Genomic DNA, 22,091 nt, shown 5'->3' on the forward strand with positions numbered 1-22,091 from the left:
TACTTTTACTCAAATTTTGAATCTTGGCCTTTCACTTGAACAGTAACCTTTTCGTCATTCTACATTGTGGTAGAATGTGATATATTATATTGTCTCTGTAGGCTGAAAACCTCATGTCCAAAACCTTTCAGGATTCAAATACAAAAGCTTTTGGATCTGCTACTTTTTTATGCTTTTGTGCGACTGCCCTACTTAGTAGGGCATTCATTTGTGAGGAAAAGTTAGAACATGGAGTTAAGAGGTTTCTGCCCGACAGAAAAGAGAAGTATAAAAATAAATAAGAAGTGAGTACAGAGTACTTGTTCCACCACAGGTTTTGAAGGAATCGGGCCACAGAAATGTGCAGGTCAACAGCGTGAACAAGCATATGTGAGTCATTATACCAGACCCATGAACCAAAGCAGAACGTTATGATAGGAGATAAGATGAACCTTCACTGATCCCCCGTGCAAAAGGAGAAGCTCAGGAATGAGCTCAGTGTCTCCTGTAGATAACAGTGGTTTGTTCTTAACCTTTTCTGGACCCACTTGAAAGTGGGCCCTGATCCAGTGTTTGTGGCCCACCCATATCTCACCGTTCATTGACACTTGCCTGTTAATGGCCGCAGTGTTTTAAGTGGTCTGAAAATTGTCTTTCAGACCATGTCCATTTACTGATAACTAATTGAGATAAACATAAAAAAATCACACCTGTGTGAAGTGAGTGCTGCAGTCGCCGGGGGGAGTGGGGTGGGGTTGCCCAGGGTGCAGGCCCTGGTTCTGGCGAGACGCCCAGCGTCCGAAACGGTAGAGAAATGACAGAGTTACCGTGTGGGGGTCCCCGGGGAGTCCCCGGTGGGGGTCCCCGGAATATCCAGTACCCCGGGAACGCACCCAGGGGGCCGGGACGGTTCCGGCGAGCCGCCCCGCGTCCGAAACGGTTGAGAAATGACAGAGTTACCGCGTGGGGGTCCCTCTACTATGTACTGTACTGTACTGTACTGTACTGTACTGTACTGTACTGTACTGTACTGTACTGTACTGTACTGTACTGTACTGTACTGTACTGTACTGTACTGTACTGGCACACCCGAAATCATATACAGTTAATATGTGCGTGTGTTTCTCCATTTGCGCACAGGTGGTGAAAAACAACCATGCTGTTTTCGTGCTCAGACCCACCCACCCAGCCACCCACCCAGCCACACACATAGCTCCGTAAGGGAGTGGTTGCACCAATCAAAAAGGAATCAAGGAAATCAACATGGTCATGGATGAAAGTGACAATACAATATGAGACAATCTGAGACAGTGATTTAAAAGACAACACTGACTTTGGACCTATAGCCTCAGATATAGGCTGTTGCGGAGCATTATAAAATCCTGATCACATCGTGAAGATGTGAATTTTAGGAATAACCAAGGTTGGAACTGGGACCCTGCAGTGCCTCCCTGCTTGGCAATCAAGGGTGTCATCACGCTGCAGCCTCACGCTCCATCGTTCCAGACCCTGTTCATTATTCCCATAGAGTTAAAAAAATATTTTAAGCCTAGAAACAAGCCATCCAATAATTAAAAACAGCAAAATAAATGGTATTAATTAGTATTATATCAAATTAAATATTAGATTATCTTTTTTAGAACGATGGTGACATTTTTCTGGTGAAATCTGCTAATAGCAGATCTACAAGCTCAAAATGTGTCCTTCACGCTGCTTGCGGATCTGTTACTTATGTGAGACTTTTGTGTGACGCTGTAGTATGTAGTATCTACTAGTTAACTAGTATGTAGCCTACTACATATGCACACAATTTGTCTCTCTCTCACACACAAACACGCACGCACGCACGCACGCACGCACGCACGCACGCACACACACACACACACACACACGCACACACACACACACACAGCAGTGTGCATCATGCGTTTTTCTCCTGACTCCTTTTCCCACAGTGTCTCCATGACTCAGACAGACACACATGCACGCACGCACGCACGCACGCACACACGCACGCACGCACGCACGCACGCACGCACGCACGCACGCACGCACGCACGCACACACACACACACGCACACACACACACACACACACACACACACCATATCTACAGTATATAGAAAGCATCGAAGTATTGGACAGTTTTAAAATGTTGATATTGATTTTGAAATCATCTTTAGGGCCCCAAATCACACCTTAGAAAGCATGAGTGTCATATTTTGACAGCATCAATGCCTGTCATATTTTCACCCTCCCTATCTAGTATTGGACAGTATTAAGATGTTGATATTGATTTTGTATTCATCTTTACCCCCCCCCCCCCCCCGACACACACACACATAAGATAAGAGGTTTCTGCCTGACAGCATAGATATAGTGATTTTTCAAATTTTTAATACAGGCATTTTTGAGGGGAGCTATAGTGTAGGATTCTCATCTTACACAAACATAAACTTACGCCATATGTGGACGAGCAATTATTTTGTCCCACACAATGAATTGACAATGAATGTATGATGTATGACGATAAGAGCGCCCCTCACTTCACACGGGTGTGGAAAAAACCCTACTTAGTATTCTTCTAACTATCACGACTGGACTTTCATGTTCTCACAATTAATTTCCAACAAAAAATGGGTGATGTTGTTTTGAACCACTTTGAGTGGTTCTCAAAGTGGGGTCCCAGGGACAAAAAACACAACAACCCCCATGTAATGTTTTGGCTATTTAGAAAGAGGCAATCTGTCATTTTTTTTTTAAGATTTAATGAAAAATGAAATGTTCACATGCAGGAGTCTGTGTGGCCTCACTGACCTACAGTAATGTATCAATGTTTGTGGGGGTCCTTGTTGAAATAAAGCCCCCTCAGACTCAACATTTCTTCTGAGGACAAAGACAGACTCATGTTTCTTTGGTGGATTAATATCGTGGAACAGTGTTGCTCATGCACAGTAAACCAGTCCACAAAACCTCCTTTGTGTGTGTGTGTATGTGTGTGTGTGTGTGTGCGTGCGCGCACAAAACATTTAATAAAACAAAACATGACAAGACAACTGTTGCCAGGAACAAACTTTTATTTCTCAAGTTCCAAAAACACTCATGGAAACAAAAACAAAACAAGTAAAGTCTTTCTTGCCATCCCTTCTCCCCTGCGGTGACGAACTGAGTGTTAGAGAAGAAAAACTAAACGGAAAAACAAATCAGTCCCGTCACATTTTTTTCTCCACACAACCTCACTTTTCTTTTTATCCTATCTAGAACAGGGAAGGTGTCATATAGGACAGCTCTATACAGTGTTCTCATTGGACGCGCTCTCCTTCAAGTATTTCCTTGTCGTTAGACATCAGAACAAGGTTTCATGGTCGACCTGCAAACTACAGCCCATCCACATTCTTACGCAAGCAAACTATACAAAAAAAAAATCATGGTTCCCTTAAAACAATTAAAAGGTGTTGTAAGTGATATTCTTTGTTAGAATAAGTGTTAAGTAGCTCTATAATTCGATAGTAATCATTAGAGTGTTAATTAAGTAACAGGGCTGTCTCTCTCCAGCCCTTTTTAGTAAACAGAAAATGCATTTTCAGGGTCAGGAGTCAGGATACCATTTTCGATCAGGGTAACAAATAAATGAGCGGACCAAAGAATGGACTGAAAGGCAAGCTGATAAATGGTCTTAGTGGGGTTTTCTCTCCCGATTGGATGGAATGAGGTGTTCCACGTGAAAATGTATACGTTCTGTTTACTTAAGAGGTTCTCAAAAGTGGGATCCGACGACCCCCAGGGGTGCTTGGGAGGTATACCAGAGGGGGTCCCCAGCAAAATGAGTTAATCATTTTAACCATACCGTATTTTATACATTGGCTATTCAAAAATAGCAGATATACAAGTTCATTCAAATCTTCGAATATACATATTTTTTTCAGCAAATATTTTTTTAATCGTGAAAATGTGTGCACATCTTTGAATATAAATATTTTTAAAGCAAATTCTTTTTTTAACTCATCTTTGCTTCTGGGCGGTCCCTGGCACAAAGTACTCCTTGACATAAAAAAAAAGGTCCGAGAACCATTTCTCTACAGCCTACTAGAAGAATATAGAGATTTAACTTACTTGTTTGCAAAAGAATGGCATGTACAGCACCTTTAATTGTCACAGTGACAAGCAATATGTCTGCCACTGTATGGGTTCAGTCACCTACACCCTCCTATAGGGCACTGTATGGGTTCAGTCACCTACACCCTCCTATAGGGCGGCTACTTCATTTCATTGGATGTCAAATAGCGAAAACAGCAGCACTGTGTGTGGGCTTGTTTATCTATTTTCGTCTATCATGACATGACCGGGATAGGGTTCATGGGGTCAAAGATTCAAATAAAAATAAAAGACAAACAACAACCCTACAGCAGCAATATCACCCCCCCCCCCCCCCCCCCGCACACACACACACACACACACGCACACGCACACGCACACGCACACGCACACACACACACACACACACACACACACACGTACTTACAAAACATACATCCTGGCTAAAAACTAACAAAATGGTACAAAAACAATGCACTTTAATGTACAAAACATTTTTTCGCCGGGCACAAAAATGCCCATTACTATTGTTAAAAATTTTACTATTCTTTGAAGAACACTTTTGGCATTTGTACCAAACATACATGAAAGAATATTCTCATCGACAACGACAAAAACAAAAACAAACAAGGACGCGATGAGCTTACGAAGCCGACATCCCTTCAAAAATCTAAACGAGTATAAATAAAACAAAAAGGAATGGTATCTTTAAGGCTCTTGAGTATTAAGTTAATGAATCAAATGTACAGTTATTAATACGAAAACGAAAAACAAAATATTTACACGTTTATACAACCAACATTCTACATCGAAAATGTAAATTCTTCAGAAACTGCTGACAGACACAGATACAAAAAAAGGAAAAAATAAATAATATGATTCGTTTTCTTTGCGGTTCACTTTTCGACGCAGAGCTCATTGCAGGTCGGCGTGGATAACCGACGGTGCACATAGCTGGCGGAACAGCTATGCTAACAGCTAACGGCTAGCTTCCGGGCGCTCCGACAGGCACGTTCGTACTCCATAACAGTTCTCACAAATCCTCGTTCGACTCTCTCTGCAAAGCATCATGGCTGTGCAGGCAACCACGGTATCCAATAGTAGTACTGTCTGCCAGCTGGTCAAACAAACTTAAGAAAAGAAGAAAAATATTCATTTTTTTTTCTTACCGACTTTTTCCCCGACTCGGAAAAAAGGACACGACAGTCTCCCTCCATTGTTGTCCGCTTGCCCCTCCGTTGTTGTCTCCATTGTTTGTATAACGCTTAAACCCTGATAGGAGTCCCTCAGGGCACTATACTGGGCTTTTTTGCTTTACATTAAATAATCTTCACCGTCATCTTCAACCTCAGGTCGAGCTTTAGTCTAGATCGCGTTTTTCCGCCATCCTCCCAGAATAGGTAAGACTCATAGCGTTCATGCGATTGGGAGGGAGTGGGGGGGGGGGGGGGGGGGGGTTGAGCATTTTTCTTTTACTTCCTGGTCGGCTTAAACAATGTATTCCATGCGGCGTAGGCCCAGCTGCGCTGACTCCGCCTCTCTGTTGTTCTGTTTGTTGTTTGTCGTCCAGTCGCTGCGGTGGTGTTTCCCCGTCAGCTCGTCCCTCTCCACCGGCATGTACGCCGCATGCGGCGCTTTCGCGAAACGCGACGACGTCTTCATCGTCCTGCCGTCGTGTGCGGCCTCGTCTTCGCCCGCCTCCGTTGGCGCACCATTGGTCCTTATCTTGCCGTTGATGATGGCATTCTTGTTGTCATAGCGATGGTGGTGGTGGTGGTGGAGGAGGAGGGGGGGTTGGTGGCGGTGCTGGTGGTGGGTGTCGTCTTTGCCCTGCAGGTAGCGAAGATTTTATGGAATAGTTAAGTACGTACTACAAATATTTAAAACAAGGCTTTACAACAACGATAACGAACCAAACTTGTACGGTGTGCTTATTTACAAAACAAACTCAAAACTTTCTGAAATGATAGATAAAAGTGTGTCCTTAATGAACACACCCCTGCTTGATCATACTGCAGCGTCACACAAAAATAGCAGATCTGCAAGCTCAAAACGTTGAGCTTGTACATCTGCTATTTTGCTATTTCTTTAACCCATTCTGGACGGGGACCCATTTTGGTGTTAGCATCATGTCGTGCTTTAGCTATTGAAAAATAGCAGATCTACAAGCTCATAGCGTGCCACCGATATTTTTGAAAAATAGAGACAAAAAAGACATTTTTAGAATCTGATCTCGGGTCAGAATGGGTTAATAATGAAACTGTCAGGATGTAATAGACATTTTTTAGAATCTGATCTCAGGTCAATGTAAAACTGATATAACGAAATTCTAAAGCTGAGGATAACCTTGTGCGGCAGGCCGTTGGAGGCGTTGGGGTTCTTCTCGATGTGGTTCTTGATCTGGTTCAGGTGTTCCCTGGCGTTGTTCACCGTGTTGTTGTCCTCCCCCGCCATGGGGGGCCCGACGCCGGGGCCGACCACCGCCGCGCTCTGAGCCGCACTGACGCCGCCGGCGTGCGGTGCGCTCTGCTTCCTCCGCCGCCTCCGCACGCACCACAGCAACACCGCGGCAACCGCCAGCGCCCACACCACGATCACCATGGAGACCAGCAGCGGCACCAGGTAGTCTGCATGAGAGAGACAGCAAAGGAGACAAAACAAACTGGTTTAAAACCCATTCTGACCTGAGATCAGATTCTAAAAAATGTCTTATTTTTTATTTTTTAATATATTTTTTATCCCACGATTTTGTAACCCATTTTTCACCCCTGTGTCAATTATCTAATGTGATCCTGGGCTCTACACACCCTCCACCAACCTAGTCCCCATATATGGGGGACAAGGGGAGAGCAACGGACTTGAACTCATGCTTCCTTCATGCCTGAGTGTCCAAGTTGCTCCTTTGCACCTGACAGGGGGGAGTTTCCCTGGTTGGACGTAGCGCGTGGAAGGAACACGTTATTCCAACCAGTTCCTTTCCCCTCCATCAGGTGCCCCGGCTGGCCAGGGGGAGGCAGTTTAGTGACCAGGATTAAAAAAATGTCTTCTACATCCTGACAGTTTTCCATTCTGACCTGAGATCAGATTCTAAAAATGTCTTGATTTTTCAAAAATAGCAGACCTACAAGCTCATAGCGCGCCACTCGGTGGCGCGCTATGAGCTTGTAGATCTGCTATTTTTAAATAGCTAAAGCATAACGTAATGCTAACACCAAAATGGGTTTCCGCCTAAAATGGGTTAAAAGGTGACATTTTGTCTGCTAAAATACGCGTTAAATAGTTACATTATTCTGTATTATGTGTTTGTTACAGTAACAGGGGTCGATTTCCCCCGTCTCTTTAGTAAAGAGAAAATACAGTTTTCCAGGTCAGGATACACATTTTATCCAATCGGGAGAGAGAATAACTCATACAGAATAAGTAGTAGTAGCTGTAGTTTATTTATTTCTGTACAGTACAGTTCAGGAGATATGCAGGGGACATCCTTCATTTATCCTACTATAAATGAAAGAATTTCTGTCAGTGTGTCGGATCTGCATTTTTCTCCCTCAACAGGTTGAGCAATAATTGAACTTTCACACAGACATCGACCCTTAGCATATGAGGATTTGTGTTTGTTTTTGTTAGTAACAGCGGTCTCCTTGTCTCTCTAGCTCTCTCTAATGAACAGAAACTACATTTTCACCTATACTGTAGGCGGCACAATTTCAGACATTCAGGAGAGAGTACCCATTTATCAGCTTAATTCTTATGGCGTTATAGTTCCATTTGTTGTCTCCACCAGGCCGAAGGCATGTGGGGAGAGTATGTTTTGCACTCCGTCCGTCCGTCCGTCCGTGTGTCCGTCCGTGTGTCCGTCCGTGTGTCCGTGAGCAGCTAATCTCGGCCACCGTTAACCCGGTCGATGCCAAATTTTGCACACACACTCCCTGGATGCCAACGATGAACCTCTGCCCCAAACTTTCCAGAACGGCCTGTTATAGCGCCACCAGGAGGCCGCTTTGTGCAAAAAAAGTTTTTGCACAGTACACCTACAGATTTTGTCCAAACATCACGCAAATTGGTACACAGTCTCTCTAGAGCCATTCAACGAAACAGCTCTTTCACATTTCTCAGACTCCATCCTGATTGGTTAAGATTGGCTTCCAAAGTTCACAGGAGTGCTCAGTTTAAAACAAAATGCTGCAAATCATGAACACATCGCGTGATTTCCGTGAAATTGTGCACCCACATTCCCACTAGGCCGAGGACAAAATGCCACATGAACAATTTCAACTCAGACTCAAGGTGGCGCTATAACTGGCCGAAAAGTGCTTTTACCTCTAACTGCACGAATCTGTGGATAACTTTGTATGCCAACTCCCTAGAGGCCAAGGAAAAACCTTTGCCTGGAATTTCTCACATCTGCTCTTTATAGCGCCACCAGGAGGCCGACATATGTAAAACACATTTTCTATTATTACTCCTTCAGATTTTATCCAAATTTCACGCAAATCGGTATACACTATCTCCATAGTCATGTGATCAACACGGAGCGGCACCATTTCCCATCTTCCATCCTGATTGGCTAAGATTGGCTTCCAAAGCTCACACGATTCGTCCATTTAAAAAAAAGGCCACAAATCACAAACACAGTGTGCAATTTCCGTTAAATTATACACGCACATTTTCACTAGGCCGAGGACGACATGCCACAATTTTTTCCTCAAAATCAGCCTCACGGTGGCGCTATAACAGGCCAATTCCTGTTTTTAGCTATAACTGCATCGATCTGTATACAACTTATGTATGCACACATGGAAAAACTGAAATGTAGAACTACTCCGTTACAAGTAAAAGTACAGAATTTATGTTTTCTAAATCAAAATTAAAATCTCCAAAGTAACTAGTATTAAAACTAAAGTTTTCAAATTATTGCGTCTATTTGTACGTCTCTAAATGTTTTGATGAATTGAACAAGGTGGACCCTCTTGTAAACAAGTGTAATGCTTAATTGGGTCGTCCACTCACAGTCTTTGTATTGAGTTTGTGCTTGAAATGTTCTGTAATTCTGCAAACTGTTAATAAATATTTCAATCAATCAATCAATGGAGTAAAAGTACAAATTTTGGCTCTGAGATGTAGTGGAGTAGAACTTAAGTAAAAGTACTGGAAATACTCAAGTAAAGTACAAACACCACAAAATTGTACTTAAGTACACTACTTAAGTAAAAGCACTTTAGTTACTTTACACCACTCTTCTCACCGTTGGGGTTTGGGGTCTGTCGCCTCTGGACTCGGACCTCTGCGACGGCGTTGATGATGGTGCTGTTGGTGTTCCTCCTGCTGACCAGGTCAATGAGCTTCTCACTGATCTCCTTCACCAGGGCCTCGCCTCGCCTCTGCTCTTCTGTCCACTGGAACAACACCAACCATACAAAATACTTGTGTTATCGTCGCAGAAAAGCTCCATCTCCAATTCCATATTGTAACTTTTTGTGTTTTTTAACCCATTCTGACCTGAGATCAGATTCATACGGAGGTTTCCACTGGACACACACTGGTCTGATTAACCCATTCTGACCTGAGATCAGATTCTAAAAAAATGTCAGTCGTTCTTTGATTTTTTTCAAAAATAGCAGACCTACAAGCTCGTATCGCGCCACTCGGTGGCGCGATATGAGCTTGTAGATCTGCTATTTTTAAATAGCTAAAGCATGACGTGATGCTAACACCAAAATGGGTCCCCGTATAGAATGGGTTAAACCCAGACGTTAAAAAAAAAAAAAAAAGTCTTCTAAACCCTGACAGTTTCATTAAAAACCCCATGTTTCTAAGCTCCATCTCCATGTAACTTTTTGTGTTTTTTTAAACCCAGACGCCGAAAAAAAAAAAAAGTCTTCTAAACCCTGACAGTTAAAAAAAAAAAAACCCATGTTTCTATGTGAGTTGTTCTCAAACATATTCATAGTCAAGGAACCCCAAATATATATGACATTGGCCACCGACCCCCCCCCCCATCTGAAAATATGTCGTTCCAGGGACCCTCTCAGTAGCAAAGATTTGAGTTAAAAACTGAAACTCTGAAAGGATATATATATTCAAAGATTTGTGCCCACATTTTCACGACTTCTCAAAAATAGCAAACCTACAAAGCTCGTAGCGCGCCACTCAGTGGCGCGCTATGAGCTTATAGATCTGCTATTTTTCAATAGCTTCATCATAGCATAATGTTTAAAACACCAACAGGGGTTCCCGGCCCAGAATGGGTTCAACAACGTGTATAGCAGAATGCAGCGGGACATACGATGGTGACGTGGATCTGGTTGGTGGCGGTGAGGGACAGCTGGCAGGTCATGGAGACGGACAGCTCGGAGGACATGTTCCTCATGAGGGACAGCTTCCTCAGCTCCCCACACACCTGTCCCACGGTCACACCCTGGAAACAACAACAACAACAACAACATATTAGGGCTGACCTCCATTAGTTGAATAGTCGACTAATCGATCGGAACGGGTCTCAGTCGACTGACCTGCACCTCTCAGTCCATGTTCACCAAAAAACCTTTTTCCCACAAAATATTATTGTATCATTCCACTAGGTCTGTGGGGGACATGAACACATTTGAACATGCTTTCTGACTGTTTTTAATCAATCTCCAATGTGCATGTGGAGTGTGTCTGCCTGTGTGGCAATGTGCCACTGCCTGTGACTTGAATCGCACAGTGCGCTGGCCTGATAGACTCCAGAATTTCTGGCTAATGACAAGCCTCTCAGTCGATGTTCACAAAAAACAGTCGACTAACAGCACATTTATTCATATTAATTTCGACTATACAAATCCTTAGTCGGGGACAGCTCTACAACATATTAACACTATTTGGGTGGTTTCACAAAGTGGGTGCCATGTGACGCCAGTCCAAGAATACTTGATATTAATAATAATATTTGGAATCACTTCAGTAGTTAAACCACTTAACACTTCCAGTGCGCCGGAAGAGTGCCCAGCAGATGAGGCAGATTTTACTCTGAAAAGCCTTCCATTACTGAAGTGAGTGGTGCAACAGTGCCCCCTGTTGGTAACCTAAATATACATAGGGAGCCAGGGACGGACATTGTTGTTCCTTGGAGTGGCTGCACCACTGGTGTCCACAAATCCCTCCTCTGAGACACAGACCAAGTAGGGAAAAAAATCAGTCATGTCTGAAGTGAGTGGTGCAACAGCGCCCCCTGTTGGTATCCTAAACATACAGACATAGGGACGGACCTTAGAGTATATATGAATAGAGATGGCATCCGAGTTCTCCTTCCATCCACTTGCATTAAGTTGCTCAAAAGCGCATGAGGCGATTTCGCTCCTCTTTCCGGGTAGGAACAGAGTGCATTCTGGTATGGATTTGCCCCAAACACATGAACGCGCTGCCGTTGAACGCGCACGGACGCGCACGAGTGTGCTGCCGTCGTGAACGTGCACAATGATAGTCAACGGACCAACGTGTTCATGTGTTTGGGCCCATGCTGCAATACCAAATTCGGCCACTATGTCCATTTCGCCTCAGGGTTTCCTCTGGGTCCTCTATTCATATATACTCTAAGGGACGGACGGACATTGCTAGTTTTAGGAGTGGTTGCACCACAAAAAAAAAAAATCAGCATTATCAGCATTATCCTCTGCATTAGTGAGGACCAATTACATGAAGATACTGTACAGTAGGTTGAAAATGGATAAAGTCACTGTGTAAGAAGTAAAAGTACTTTAGTTCAAACAGACCGATCCTTGTGGACGTTCACACTGACATGGGTCACACTGACCCGTTGTTGGGGCCACACTGACCTGGGTCAAGGTGTCCTTGTTGAAGGTGAAGGTGACGTTGGTGCAGGGGGTCTCCGGGTGACACGGGTGCGTGCGGAGGAGGGGGGGCGGCGGTGGTAGACGGTGTGACGGTGGTGGGGGAGGGGTGCACTCTCCCTGGCTCGCGCACGGCTTGGTGAAGCAGCGGTCGTCGCGCACGGCCACGCACCTCTGTCCCGCCGGGCACTCTGTGCCCCTTTTAGGGGCCAGGGTACAGCTTCTGGGACCGCACCGCATCTGCACACACAAAGCATGGTTATAGACTATAGCAATTCGTTGTTATTTTAACTTTTTGTGATTTAATAAATACTAGCCCTTACCCGTTGTGAGACGGGCGCAGTACCCCCCCCCCCCCCCCCATGTGGCCGCGGGGGGTACTGCGCCCTGGGTGCGTTTTAGCTTTTTTTAATTCACTAATAAATTCATTATTAATCATTAATGTGTCAAATCGAAAAAAAGGGCTTCGTTACGCCCTCCATATTATTATGGTCAATGCCTGTGTGAGCGATTGGTGCAGGTGGTGAGGAGATATGGCGGTGTTTCTGACAGACAGACACACAGACATTGACTGAATTATAGTATGATGATGATATTAACCCATTTAGGCCTGACGTCGAGAGAAAAAAAAGAAAAAAGTATTCTAAATCCTCCAGTTTTCAGAAATAAATATTTTCAAGATTTTTCAAAAATAGCAGACCTACAATTTCAGGCATTTAGCAAGGCCCTCTTTATCCAGAGCGATATACCAACGATGAAATAATAAAACTCTTGTCAACTAATTTGTAGAGTGCAAAGTGAAAATGCTTCTTGAACCTTCAAAGAAACTAGGATACCAAGTAAACGTCAAACTTAGCATCTCCAGTAACCTAATGTATCTCCATACTGTAGTAGAGAAATGTTCAAAAAGTGGGTTGTCACTGTTGACCTCTATATCGGCCCATCAATAAGTCATTGCTCGATGGGAATTGAACACCTTTTGCTCTAACACCAACAGCACTATCATCATGCATATGCTATGGCACTGAATGAGACCGGTGGTAACCACTGGTATAACATTGTTTCATGGGTACATTTCCCAAGTGTGATACCTTGGTACAGGTGACTCCGGCGTTGTGACACTGGCAGGTGTTACAGTCTTCGTTCCATTTGGTTCCATCTGTCGTCAGCACTCCGTCCACCACACACGGCCTCCCTGTTGCTGGAACCAACAAAAGCAACAATGTCAGCCATTTCCAGCCAACGCATGCATACACCTTCACCTCAATCGGCAGCTAACACAGTGGCTCTCATCCTTTTCAGGCCGTCCGCAACGACCGTGCGTGCGGTCGTGTGTGCGTGCGTGCGCGTTCCGTACCTTCCAGACAGCGATGCCCGGTCCTCCCAGCGGCACACAGGCAGCGGTAGCCATTGATTTCATCCACACAGGTGGAGCCCACGGCACACGGCGACGACTGGCACTCGTTGATGTCTGACAAGACAAAGGACACAAAGAAACACAGCACAATATGTCACTTTAAAACCTAAGACCTTATTATTATGATTATTATGAAGTATTACAATATAGGCCTTTAGCAACATTGTGCTCAAGAAAAACAAGCCCAAGTAACAAAAACATGAAAGCAAAGATGACCAAGATATGTCAGTTGCTAGCATCATTATCGTCGTCATCATTATTGTTGTTATTATTATTATTATTGATTGAGGGGCGCTAGCCCCTCCTACAGCCTTTGTCCCCACACGTCTCAATATTTGCCATTGACAATGAAATGTCCGCCAAATATGACGTAAATTTAAAGAACAAATAACATGCATTTTTAAACTTCTTTTAATATTTAATATAATATTGTCTATGTCCCTCAAAGTTATTTCTTATTTCAATCACCACTCTGATATAACCAGTCCTTGTTATGTCTTTCTGGACTTTGAAAGCAGTTTTAGCTGCAGTACCACAATGTCCTGAGGTGGTGGGGGTGCTGATATGCAGATTATTTAATATTTGAGTCATTATAAAACTGATGCTAGATCAAACCAGGCTTGTTTCCATTCCATGCCAGCTTGGGAAATCAACAATGGTGGTCATTGTAAACAAAGTGGAAATGCAAATTTGGAACTGAAGAAGAGGAGGAATTATACAAAGTAGGGTGCCATTGATGACATCACGATGAGGACGAAATCAGTTGAGCTGTTCCTGAGAGCAATTTCCATTAAAGCACCGATATGATATGAAAGCCTGATTGTTCAAAATTTGGATATTTGTGGGGATAGAAAACACATATGGGAGCCACAAAAACACAAAATAAATTGAAAAAGTAAAATGTTATGTTATAGGTCCTTTAACCAACCAATCACATAAATGCAGTTGTTCATGAGATGATGTATGAGGATCAGATGATAAAGAGCGCCCCCCTCACTTCACACGGGTGTGATTTTTATTATTATTATTACTAGAACAATGAAAAACAGGAATGGCCAGGGTTCCATGATCTTACGTGATGTCATGAGGCATGACCATAATTATATGGAGTTGTGATGTCACAAGGCGTGACCATATTATGGAGGGGTGATGTCACAAGGCATGACCATATTATGGAGGGGTGATGTCACGAGGCGTGACCATATTATGGAGGCGTGATGTCACGAGGCGTGACCATATATGGAGGCGTGATGTCACGAGGCGTGACCATATATGGAGGCGTGGGTAGAAAATGCAACAGGCACCGATGTGTGGACACTGGACAGTAACAACGTATATTTACTTTACTTGAGCACTGTACTTAAGTACACTTTTTACTTTACTTGAGCACTGTACTTAAGTACACTTTTTACTTTACTTGAGCACTGTACTTAGTACACTTTTTACTTTACTTGAGCACTGTACTTAGTACACTTTTGAACTTAACTTTCAATGACAAACTTTGACTCCACTACACCTTGCAATGCGTGAGCTTGTAGATTTGGCTATATTCAACTATTTGTGTTTACGTTCGAAAATTGCCGGGATAATAGGCTAAAATAGAACAAAATAAATAAATATAACACCAAATTCGGCGTGCGGGCTCCCCACACTCACCCCCCCCCACCTTCAGATCCCCTGTGACACCCCCTGCACTCTGTCTTCAGATCCCCTGTGACACCCCCTGCACTCTGTCTTCAGATACCCTGTGACACCCCCTGCACTCTGTCTTCAGATCCCCTGTGACACCCCCTGCACTCTGTCTTCAGATCCCCTGTGACACCCCCTGCACTCTGTCTTCAGATCCCCTGTGATACCCCCTGCACTCTGTCTTCGGTGACAGAGAGAAGGGATGAGAGAAGTACCGGCAGTTTAATCAGACCAGTGTGTGTCCCATAGAGTATTAAAAGGATAGAGACTGAACTGGCGCGAAGCTCCGCCCCCTCCGCTATTCATGTCAGTGGAAGTTGCTCAGTGGCGTTTTGAAGCACCCGGAAGGCTGCCGGAAGGACCGTCTATTTCCGCATTTTCCAAATTTTGGTGCCCAAATGCGGAAGTGCAGCTGGGCTTTAACATTGAGCGCTCGGTTGCACGGGGTTTCCTCGTCAAGAATCCACGGGTCCGCCTGCAGTCCTTCCTCTTACCACTAGGGCCCAGCGCTTCAACATTGGAGTGCCTAGCTGGCCCCCTGGTGTGTCCAGTGGAAACCTCGGATGAATCTGATCTCAGGTCAGAATGGGATATAGTCTTGACATTCAATCAAGTCTCTGTTATCAAGATGGCGACAAGTCCAGTTCTGTCAAACTGGGTCACCATGTCCTGGCCAGAAGAAAAATTTCTTGCACGCACGCACACACACAGCAGCTAACAGATAGACAGCTGTTCAACTGCTGGACGGCAGGTTCACGCACGCACGCACACACACACGCACAGTCACACACACACGATCAGACCGCTTGAAATTACAAGACGGCGGGAGTTTTGGCTCTGTCCAACGCTAAACTGGGCATGGGGTTGAACTCACAGCAGATTTTATTTCACAATGTATGCCAATGTTTCTCAACATACGGTACGTGGCACACTAGGACTCATGCGTCTGTAAATCATTTATTGTACAACTACAAATGGAACCATTTTGTTTTTTTCTTCTTTGTGCCCCCAATCTACACCGTATACAAATGGATCCAAATGAACCAGTGAGTTGTGTATCAGTGAGATTCGAACCCGAGACTCCCCTGTGAGCGCACAAAATTTTATTTTAGTCAAATACATACCGGTATTTAAATGGAATGGTTATTGTGAAAAATAAACCAGTGAGAGGATATCAACAGTAACTTTACATATGCTGTATTTTTTAAAGGGCACCTATTATGCTTTTCCAATCATACTGTAGCTACAGCAGATCTACAAGCTCGCAATGCAATGGCCGAATGTTTCGGCCCAAAATATTTAAAAAAGGAATGCTTGGGAAGTCAGTGGAAGTCAGACGGGGCAAAAACCTTGCCCAAATATAGACTCATACGTCATAGACATGTCATAGATGACATGTCATCCCAAATCAAATATAAGCCACATTATTCGATAAATACATGGTTAAATGGTGCATATATATCCACGGTGCTTTACACGGCTTATGTATTACATTAACCCCATTCACACACACACACACACACACACACATTCATACACCGATGGCGGAGGAAACCATGCAAGGCAACTGCACCCCTGACGGAGAAGGTGTGCAATTATTATTAGATCCTGCCCTTTTCTCCTTTTGTGGGTTCGGGTAGAGAGCATGCACGCACGCACGCACGCACGCACGCATGTTCAGTGTGATCAGCTTAAGCTGATCCCATCATTTACAGATCTTCTCCTGTGGTCCAGCAATCCCCCACACTCTGTCCTGACTTAACCAACTGAACCCTTATTGCATCCCAGGGCTTAGAGAGCGACCGACAGACAGACAGACAGACAGACAGACAGACAGACAGACAGACGGACAGAAAGAGATGGAGAGAGACATGGAGAGAAAGAAATGAAGCGAGAGAGAAATGGAGAGAAAGAGACACACGCACACAATTTTGTATTGGCGGGCTAGTGAAATATGGTGTGTGTGATATGAACTGTGAGCTTTAGTCATATTCCATCATATTCAAGTGCTTTTGGAGAGAAATGAGACTGAGTCACTTTCAGTAGTAGAGCACTGTAGAGGGGAGCTGTGTGTCTGTGCCCAGGTGATGGTCGTTGATGCTCATTAATACATCAAGGAAGGCAATTATGTTTCTGCACTGTCAAATAGATCTACATCTATCCTAAGATGCCATCAAATAAACCTTTTTTTAACTCGATCTATAGGTTCTAAACAAGAAAGCATGTTTACAGTTGTTGCACAGAAATTAAGTAATTTTACAGCAATGAGACGTACTCCATGCAGTCACTTTCAGTAGCAGAGCACTGTAGGGGGGAGCTGTGTGTCTGCCCAGGTGATGGTCGTTGATGCTCATTAATACATCAAGGAAGGCAATTATGTTTCTGCACTGTCAAAAGTAATGCTACTTCTTTTGCAATGTAGTTACGGTAAAACATGTGAAAAAAGCTTGTGGGGGGGGGGGTGGAGAGGATAAATAATATAAAATGAAATAAACAGTAATATTTCTGGAAAATAAAATATCGTGAAAAATCGTATTGTGCAGCTCATATCGTGAGTTGAGTGAATCGTTACATGCCTACTATCTATCTATCTATCTATCTATCTATCTATCTATCTATCTATCTATCTATCTATCTATCTATCTATCTATCTATCTATCTATCTATCTATCTATCTATCTATCTATCATGCATGCAGAGAGAGAGAGAGAGAGAGAGAGAGAGAGAGAGAGAGAGAGTTTAAGGTACTCACTGATCCTGCAGTCTGGTCCAGTGAACCCAGGTGCACACTCACATCTGTACCAGTTATCCCCGTCCACACACGTCCCACTGTTGTAGCTACGCGAACACGCACGCACACGCACACACACACACACACACACACACACACACACACACACACACACACACACACACACACACACACACACACACACAGAAAGAGAGAGTTCAGAGACTATAGTGCATGATGTATGTACAATATAAAGTTGCTACAAATCAAGTTTACACACCGTCTCCGAAACCATTCATTAAAGATTTTGGATTAAATTCCTGCATTTTTGAGGGGCGCTAGCCCCTCCTATATACAGCTTTAATGTTTGTTTTAAAAACGCCATTGGGCAATGCAGGGAAAATATACGTCATCTTGTCCCTAACGCCGACATTAAATGCCATTAACAATAAAGAGAATTTAATGTTTGTTTCGTCACCGTTTGTGTGTGGGTGTGTGTGTGTGTGTGTGCGCATCAGACAAGGTTTCTGTGCATAATTGTTGTTAACTCACCATGGGTGGGGGCTGCAGTCATTGGTATCTGAGAAAAGAGTAAAAAAGAAAGAAATAAGTTTAATAGCAGCAGCAGCAGCAGCAGCAACCACATTTATGCCTACTGTCTTTGGAAACCAATCATATCAACTGCCCCATATAAAAGAAGACTATGGATTGGCTCTGTAATCAAATGCATTATTTTTTTAATCTTTAATGGTTATCTTTAAGCTGTGAGATTGTCCGCAGTCTCACAGAGGCCCCCTTTTCCACCAAAATAACTTTGGTTCTAGAACTGGTTTCCGTTCTAGATTCTTGGAACCCTTGGTGCTTTCACAGAACCTTCCGCAGACCGGCCTGTGTTTCCACCAGTTTTAAGCACCAGTTTTATAGGCCCTTGTCTGTGGAGCAAGAGTCCCTAAATTGCCCCAGGCTCGATTCTAGTTCAAATTCAATCGACAATGGCAGATACTTTTCCGTTTTTTTAATGACAACTCACTTGCTTCGCATCTGCATCTTTCAACTTGTATAATAGTGACTCTTTGGTTCCCAGTTAAGGCCAGGAAGTATTTTTCGGTTTCCAGTTACGAACCAATTCAATTTCAGTGGAAAAACTGCTTCAAAATTACGTGGGAGAAAAGACCCAAACCGGTTCAACCGGTTCAACACACTGACTAATGTGTCAATGACAGTACTGTAGTACTCTCTGTGGGTATATACACGTGGTTCTGTACCATTAGCAGTATAGGCCTAGTATTAATCAGTACTCACTGTATGTACACGTAGGTCCTTCCCAGCCGTCTTTGCACACACAGGTGAATGAGTCTCCGCTGACGACGCAGGTTCCTCCGTTTTCACATGGACTGGGCAGACATGTGCTGTTCACGCCTGCAAACACACGCCGCATGTTAACACGGCCCGGTGCACACACGTGTTGTTTTCGTCGACTAAAACTAAGACGAAAAATGTTCGTCGACTACCATTTTCCACTGAAGAAAACGAAATGGAAACTAAATTAAAACTGTGCTATGATGACTAAAACTAGGACTAAATATACTGACAATTTCGTCAACAAATAAAAACTAGACTAAAATGTTAGGAAGGGACTAGTGGACAAGAGATCCAGTATAAGTCATTTTACATGCTGAAAATAGCTTGTTGCATGCTGAAAATAGCCGCGCACAACGCGAGCTTGTAGATCAGCTAATTTCAGCAAGTGTAAAAACAGTCCTTACGACGGCATCAATACCTACCAAAATACATTTTAGTCGACTAAATCAACTGTAGATTTAGTCGACTAAAATCTCATGACATTTAGTCGACTAAAACTAGACTAACACTAACACATTCCAGGTGACTAAAATGTGACTAAAACTAAATGAAAACTATTCAAAAGACTATGACTAAAACTAAAATCAAAATTTGCTGCCAAAAACAACACTGGTGCACACGTGCAGAGCGCTTTGACTCATCACGTTGTGCCGTGGCATTTGTAAACAGACGATTATTGCTTCGGCTGCCACCGTGTGCATCTATATCGGGGCTGTCCGACGCTTATTCTCTGGTCACCCGTTCCAGCTCAGTGTCCTTGGGGTTAAGAGTGTCGTCCGCCAAAGGACTGGGAGGTCGGGGTTCGAACCCCGGTCGGGTCATACCGTGGGACTCAAGAGGCTCCCTGCTTGGCACTCACCATCATGGGTTCGATTGGGGGTGACATACTAGCACCATGTCCAGGCGGTATACTTATACTTATCAAGCTGCCTCACGCTACAGAAACAGGAGATAGGGCTCCTGCCCTATGGGCCTCGGCAAGGCTGAAGGCCTATTCATAGTCTGGGTTTCCGGTGGTGAGCTGACCACCGCTGACCACCGCGGAATAACGTTGAGCGGTGGTGAGTAAAAACAGAGAGAAGGGCTGGAGCGGTGGCGGTGGTTTGCTCTTCACCGCGGCTCAGTGACGTCATGTTGTAGTTCGGTGGTCACCTAACCACCGAAAATACAGACTATGTATGAGCCTTTAGCCTACTTACTTACATTCCCGGTTTAGTACTGTTAGCAACATTAGCAGTAATGCACTAATGTTGCTTGGCTAGAGGCTAATGTGGCTACACTAACCCCCATCCTGTGTAACCTCTTATCTCCATATTGTTACTTGTGTTTTCTGGTAAATTAATGTCCTACTACACAGCTTCTCACAAGAGTAGCAGATCTGCAAGCCCTTCGACTATGTGTAAATGAGTCCGTTGATGAGGGCTAGGTGCACAGAAAAATGACATACCAAAAATTCTCCATTATTGCCAAAGATTTATTTCTTTAAACAGATCCAAAAATAATGTTCCAAAAAATGCCTCATGAAAATATTTCTTGCACAAAAAAACCAAAATATAGCTTCCAAAAATGAAAACAACAAACTTACATGTTACATGCTTTAAAGTCAAGCATCCAGTCTAGACGTTTCTAGTCTCAACACTGTCAACACTTAGGGCAGAGCTTCCTGCATTGTGCCCCCTCCTCCCATGTCTCACCATGGACTGACTACATTAACTCCAACCCAGGCCTCTCACTAGTGGCCCATAATATCTGTCTAGAGACAGGTTTCCCCCAAAACATTCACTTACACAACTAGTGAACATGTAACCCAGAAAACATTTCCAAACATGTACAGTATACTTGTCAATCCTACAATAATTAACAAACCAGGTTTTAAACAACCCGTCCCGTTGTAATCGTACTAAATAGTATGCATTACCAGACCCATGCACCCCTGCAACATGGTGCAACCCAATTGAATCCTCCACCTATAAAATGAGCAGATGATTCAGTAGTGACTCTTTTGTGAAACTTTGACCAGGAAATGAGGATGGTGTGAGTAGTGGGTGTTTGACAACATAGTAATGATAACTTAAAACTGTTTGACTTTGAAAGGAATAAAAGTATGTTTGACCAACCAATTGTCTCTGTCCAAATTATGAAATGAAATGAATGAAGATATGTATATAAAACTGTAGAACAAGCCAAGATCAACTGATTGCTAACTTTAGCCGGCATAGTTAGCAAACAGTGTTTGATAATGACCATTGACTGACATGTGGGAATATTGAGTATGAAATGAGGTAAATGATAAACAGAAAATGTAATACAATTACACATGTGTGGCTCAAGAGGAAATGTCTTTATCACACTATGAATCTACCAACAATTCCAAGTAACGTATCCTGGACGTCAAGGCTTACTATCCACGGGAGAAGCAGAGCTGAAACGGAGGTAAGGGAGCACTCGCCATTGTCACTTTGAACAGTGATTAAGTTGCCTAACACCAGCCTTCTTCTTCACTCATCCTTCTACCGATACAAATACAGCATTTGTGTTCAGCTGAATTGCGGTGGGATATGAACAGACAAAACATAATAAAAACATGAATAATGTATACAGTATATGGCGACTATGGCAGCCTTTTTTTCACGTACGTCGATGACCGCTGATAACAGTCGATTGGCGGTATTTTGGCACATGCCTAGTAAGTAGTACTGACCTATGTTACAGGAGGGTCCATCCCAGCCAGCTGAGCACACGCATTTGAAGGACTCTCCTTCATCATGACAGGTTCCTCCATTGTTACACGTAGACTCATCACACTGACTCTCTCCTGAAAAGAACACACACACGTTCAGTTAACAACACGCACACGCGCACGCGCACAAACACACAAACACACACACACACACACACACACACACACACACACACACACACACACACACACACACACACACACACACACACACACACACACACACACACACACACACACACACACACA

At 43.7% G+C, this 22,091-nt stretch overlaps 1 protein-coding gene across 1 annotated transcript in view; it reads right to left on the minus strand.

The window, feature by feature from the left end:
• Window positions 1-5,539: 5,539 nt before the first annotated feature.
• LOC310859586 (protein jagged-1a-like) overlaps window positions 5,540-22,091 on the minus strand; it is a 55,960-nt gene continuing 39,408 nt past the window's right edge. The window contains exons 16-26 of the mRNA XM_083766207.1: window positions 21,804-21,917; window positions 19,043-19,159; window positions 18,293-18,320; window positions 17,762-17,847; window positions 13,261-13,374; window positions 12,995-13,104; window positions 11,889-12,143; window positions 10,361-10,492; window positions 9,320-9,470; window positions 6,421-6,701; window positions 5,540-5,904 (exon numbers count right to left, since the gene is read on the minus strand). Coding sequence (XP_083622333.1) covers window positions 5,563-5,904; window positions 6,421-6,701; window positions 9,320-9,470; window positions 10,361-10,492; window positions 11,889-12,143; window positions 12,995-13,104; window positions 13,261-13,374; window positions 17,762-17,847; window positions 18,293-18,320; window positions 19,043-19,159; window positions 21,804-21,917 — 1,730 coding nt within the window. The 3' untranslated portion in view covers window positions 5,540-5,562. The remainder of the gene's footprint in view (window positions 5,905-6,420; window positions 6,702-9,319; window positions 9,471-10,360; window positions 10,493-11,888; window positions 12,144-12,994; window positions 13,105-13,260; window positions 13,375-17,761; window positions 17,848-18,292; window positions 18,321-19,042; window positions 19,160-21,803; window positions 21,918-22,091) is intronic.

This window comes from Protomyctophum parallelum (assembly GCF_964188405.1).
Source record: "Protomyctophum parallelum genome assembly, chromosome: 5".
In the NCBI taxonomy this organism is placed as follows: domain Eukaryota; kingdom Metazoa; phylum Chordata; class Actinopteri; order Myctophiformes; family Myctophidae; genus Protomyctophum; species Protomyctophum parallelum.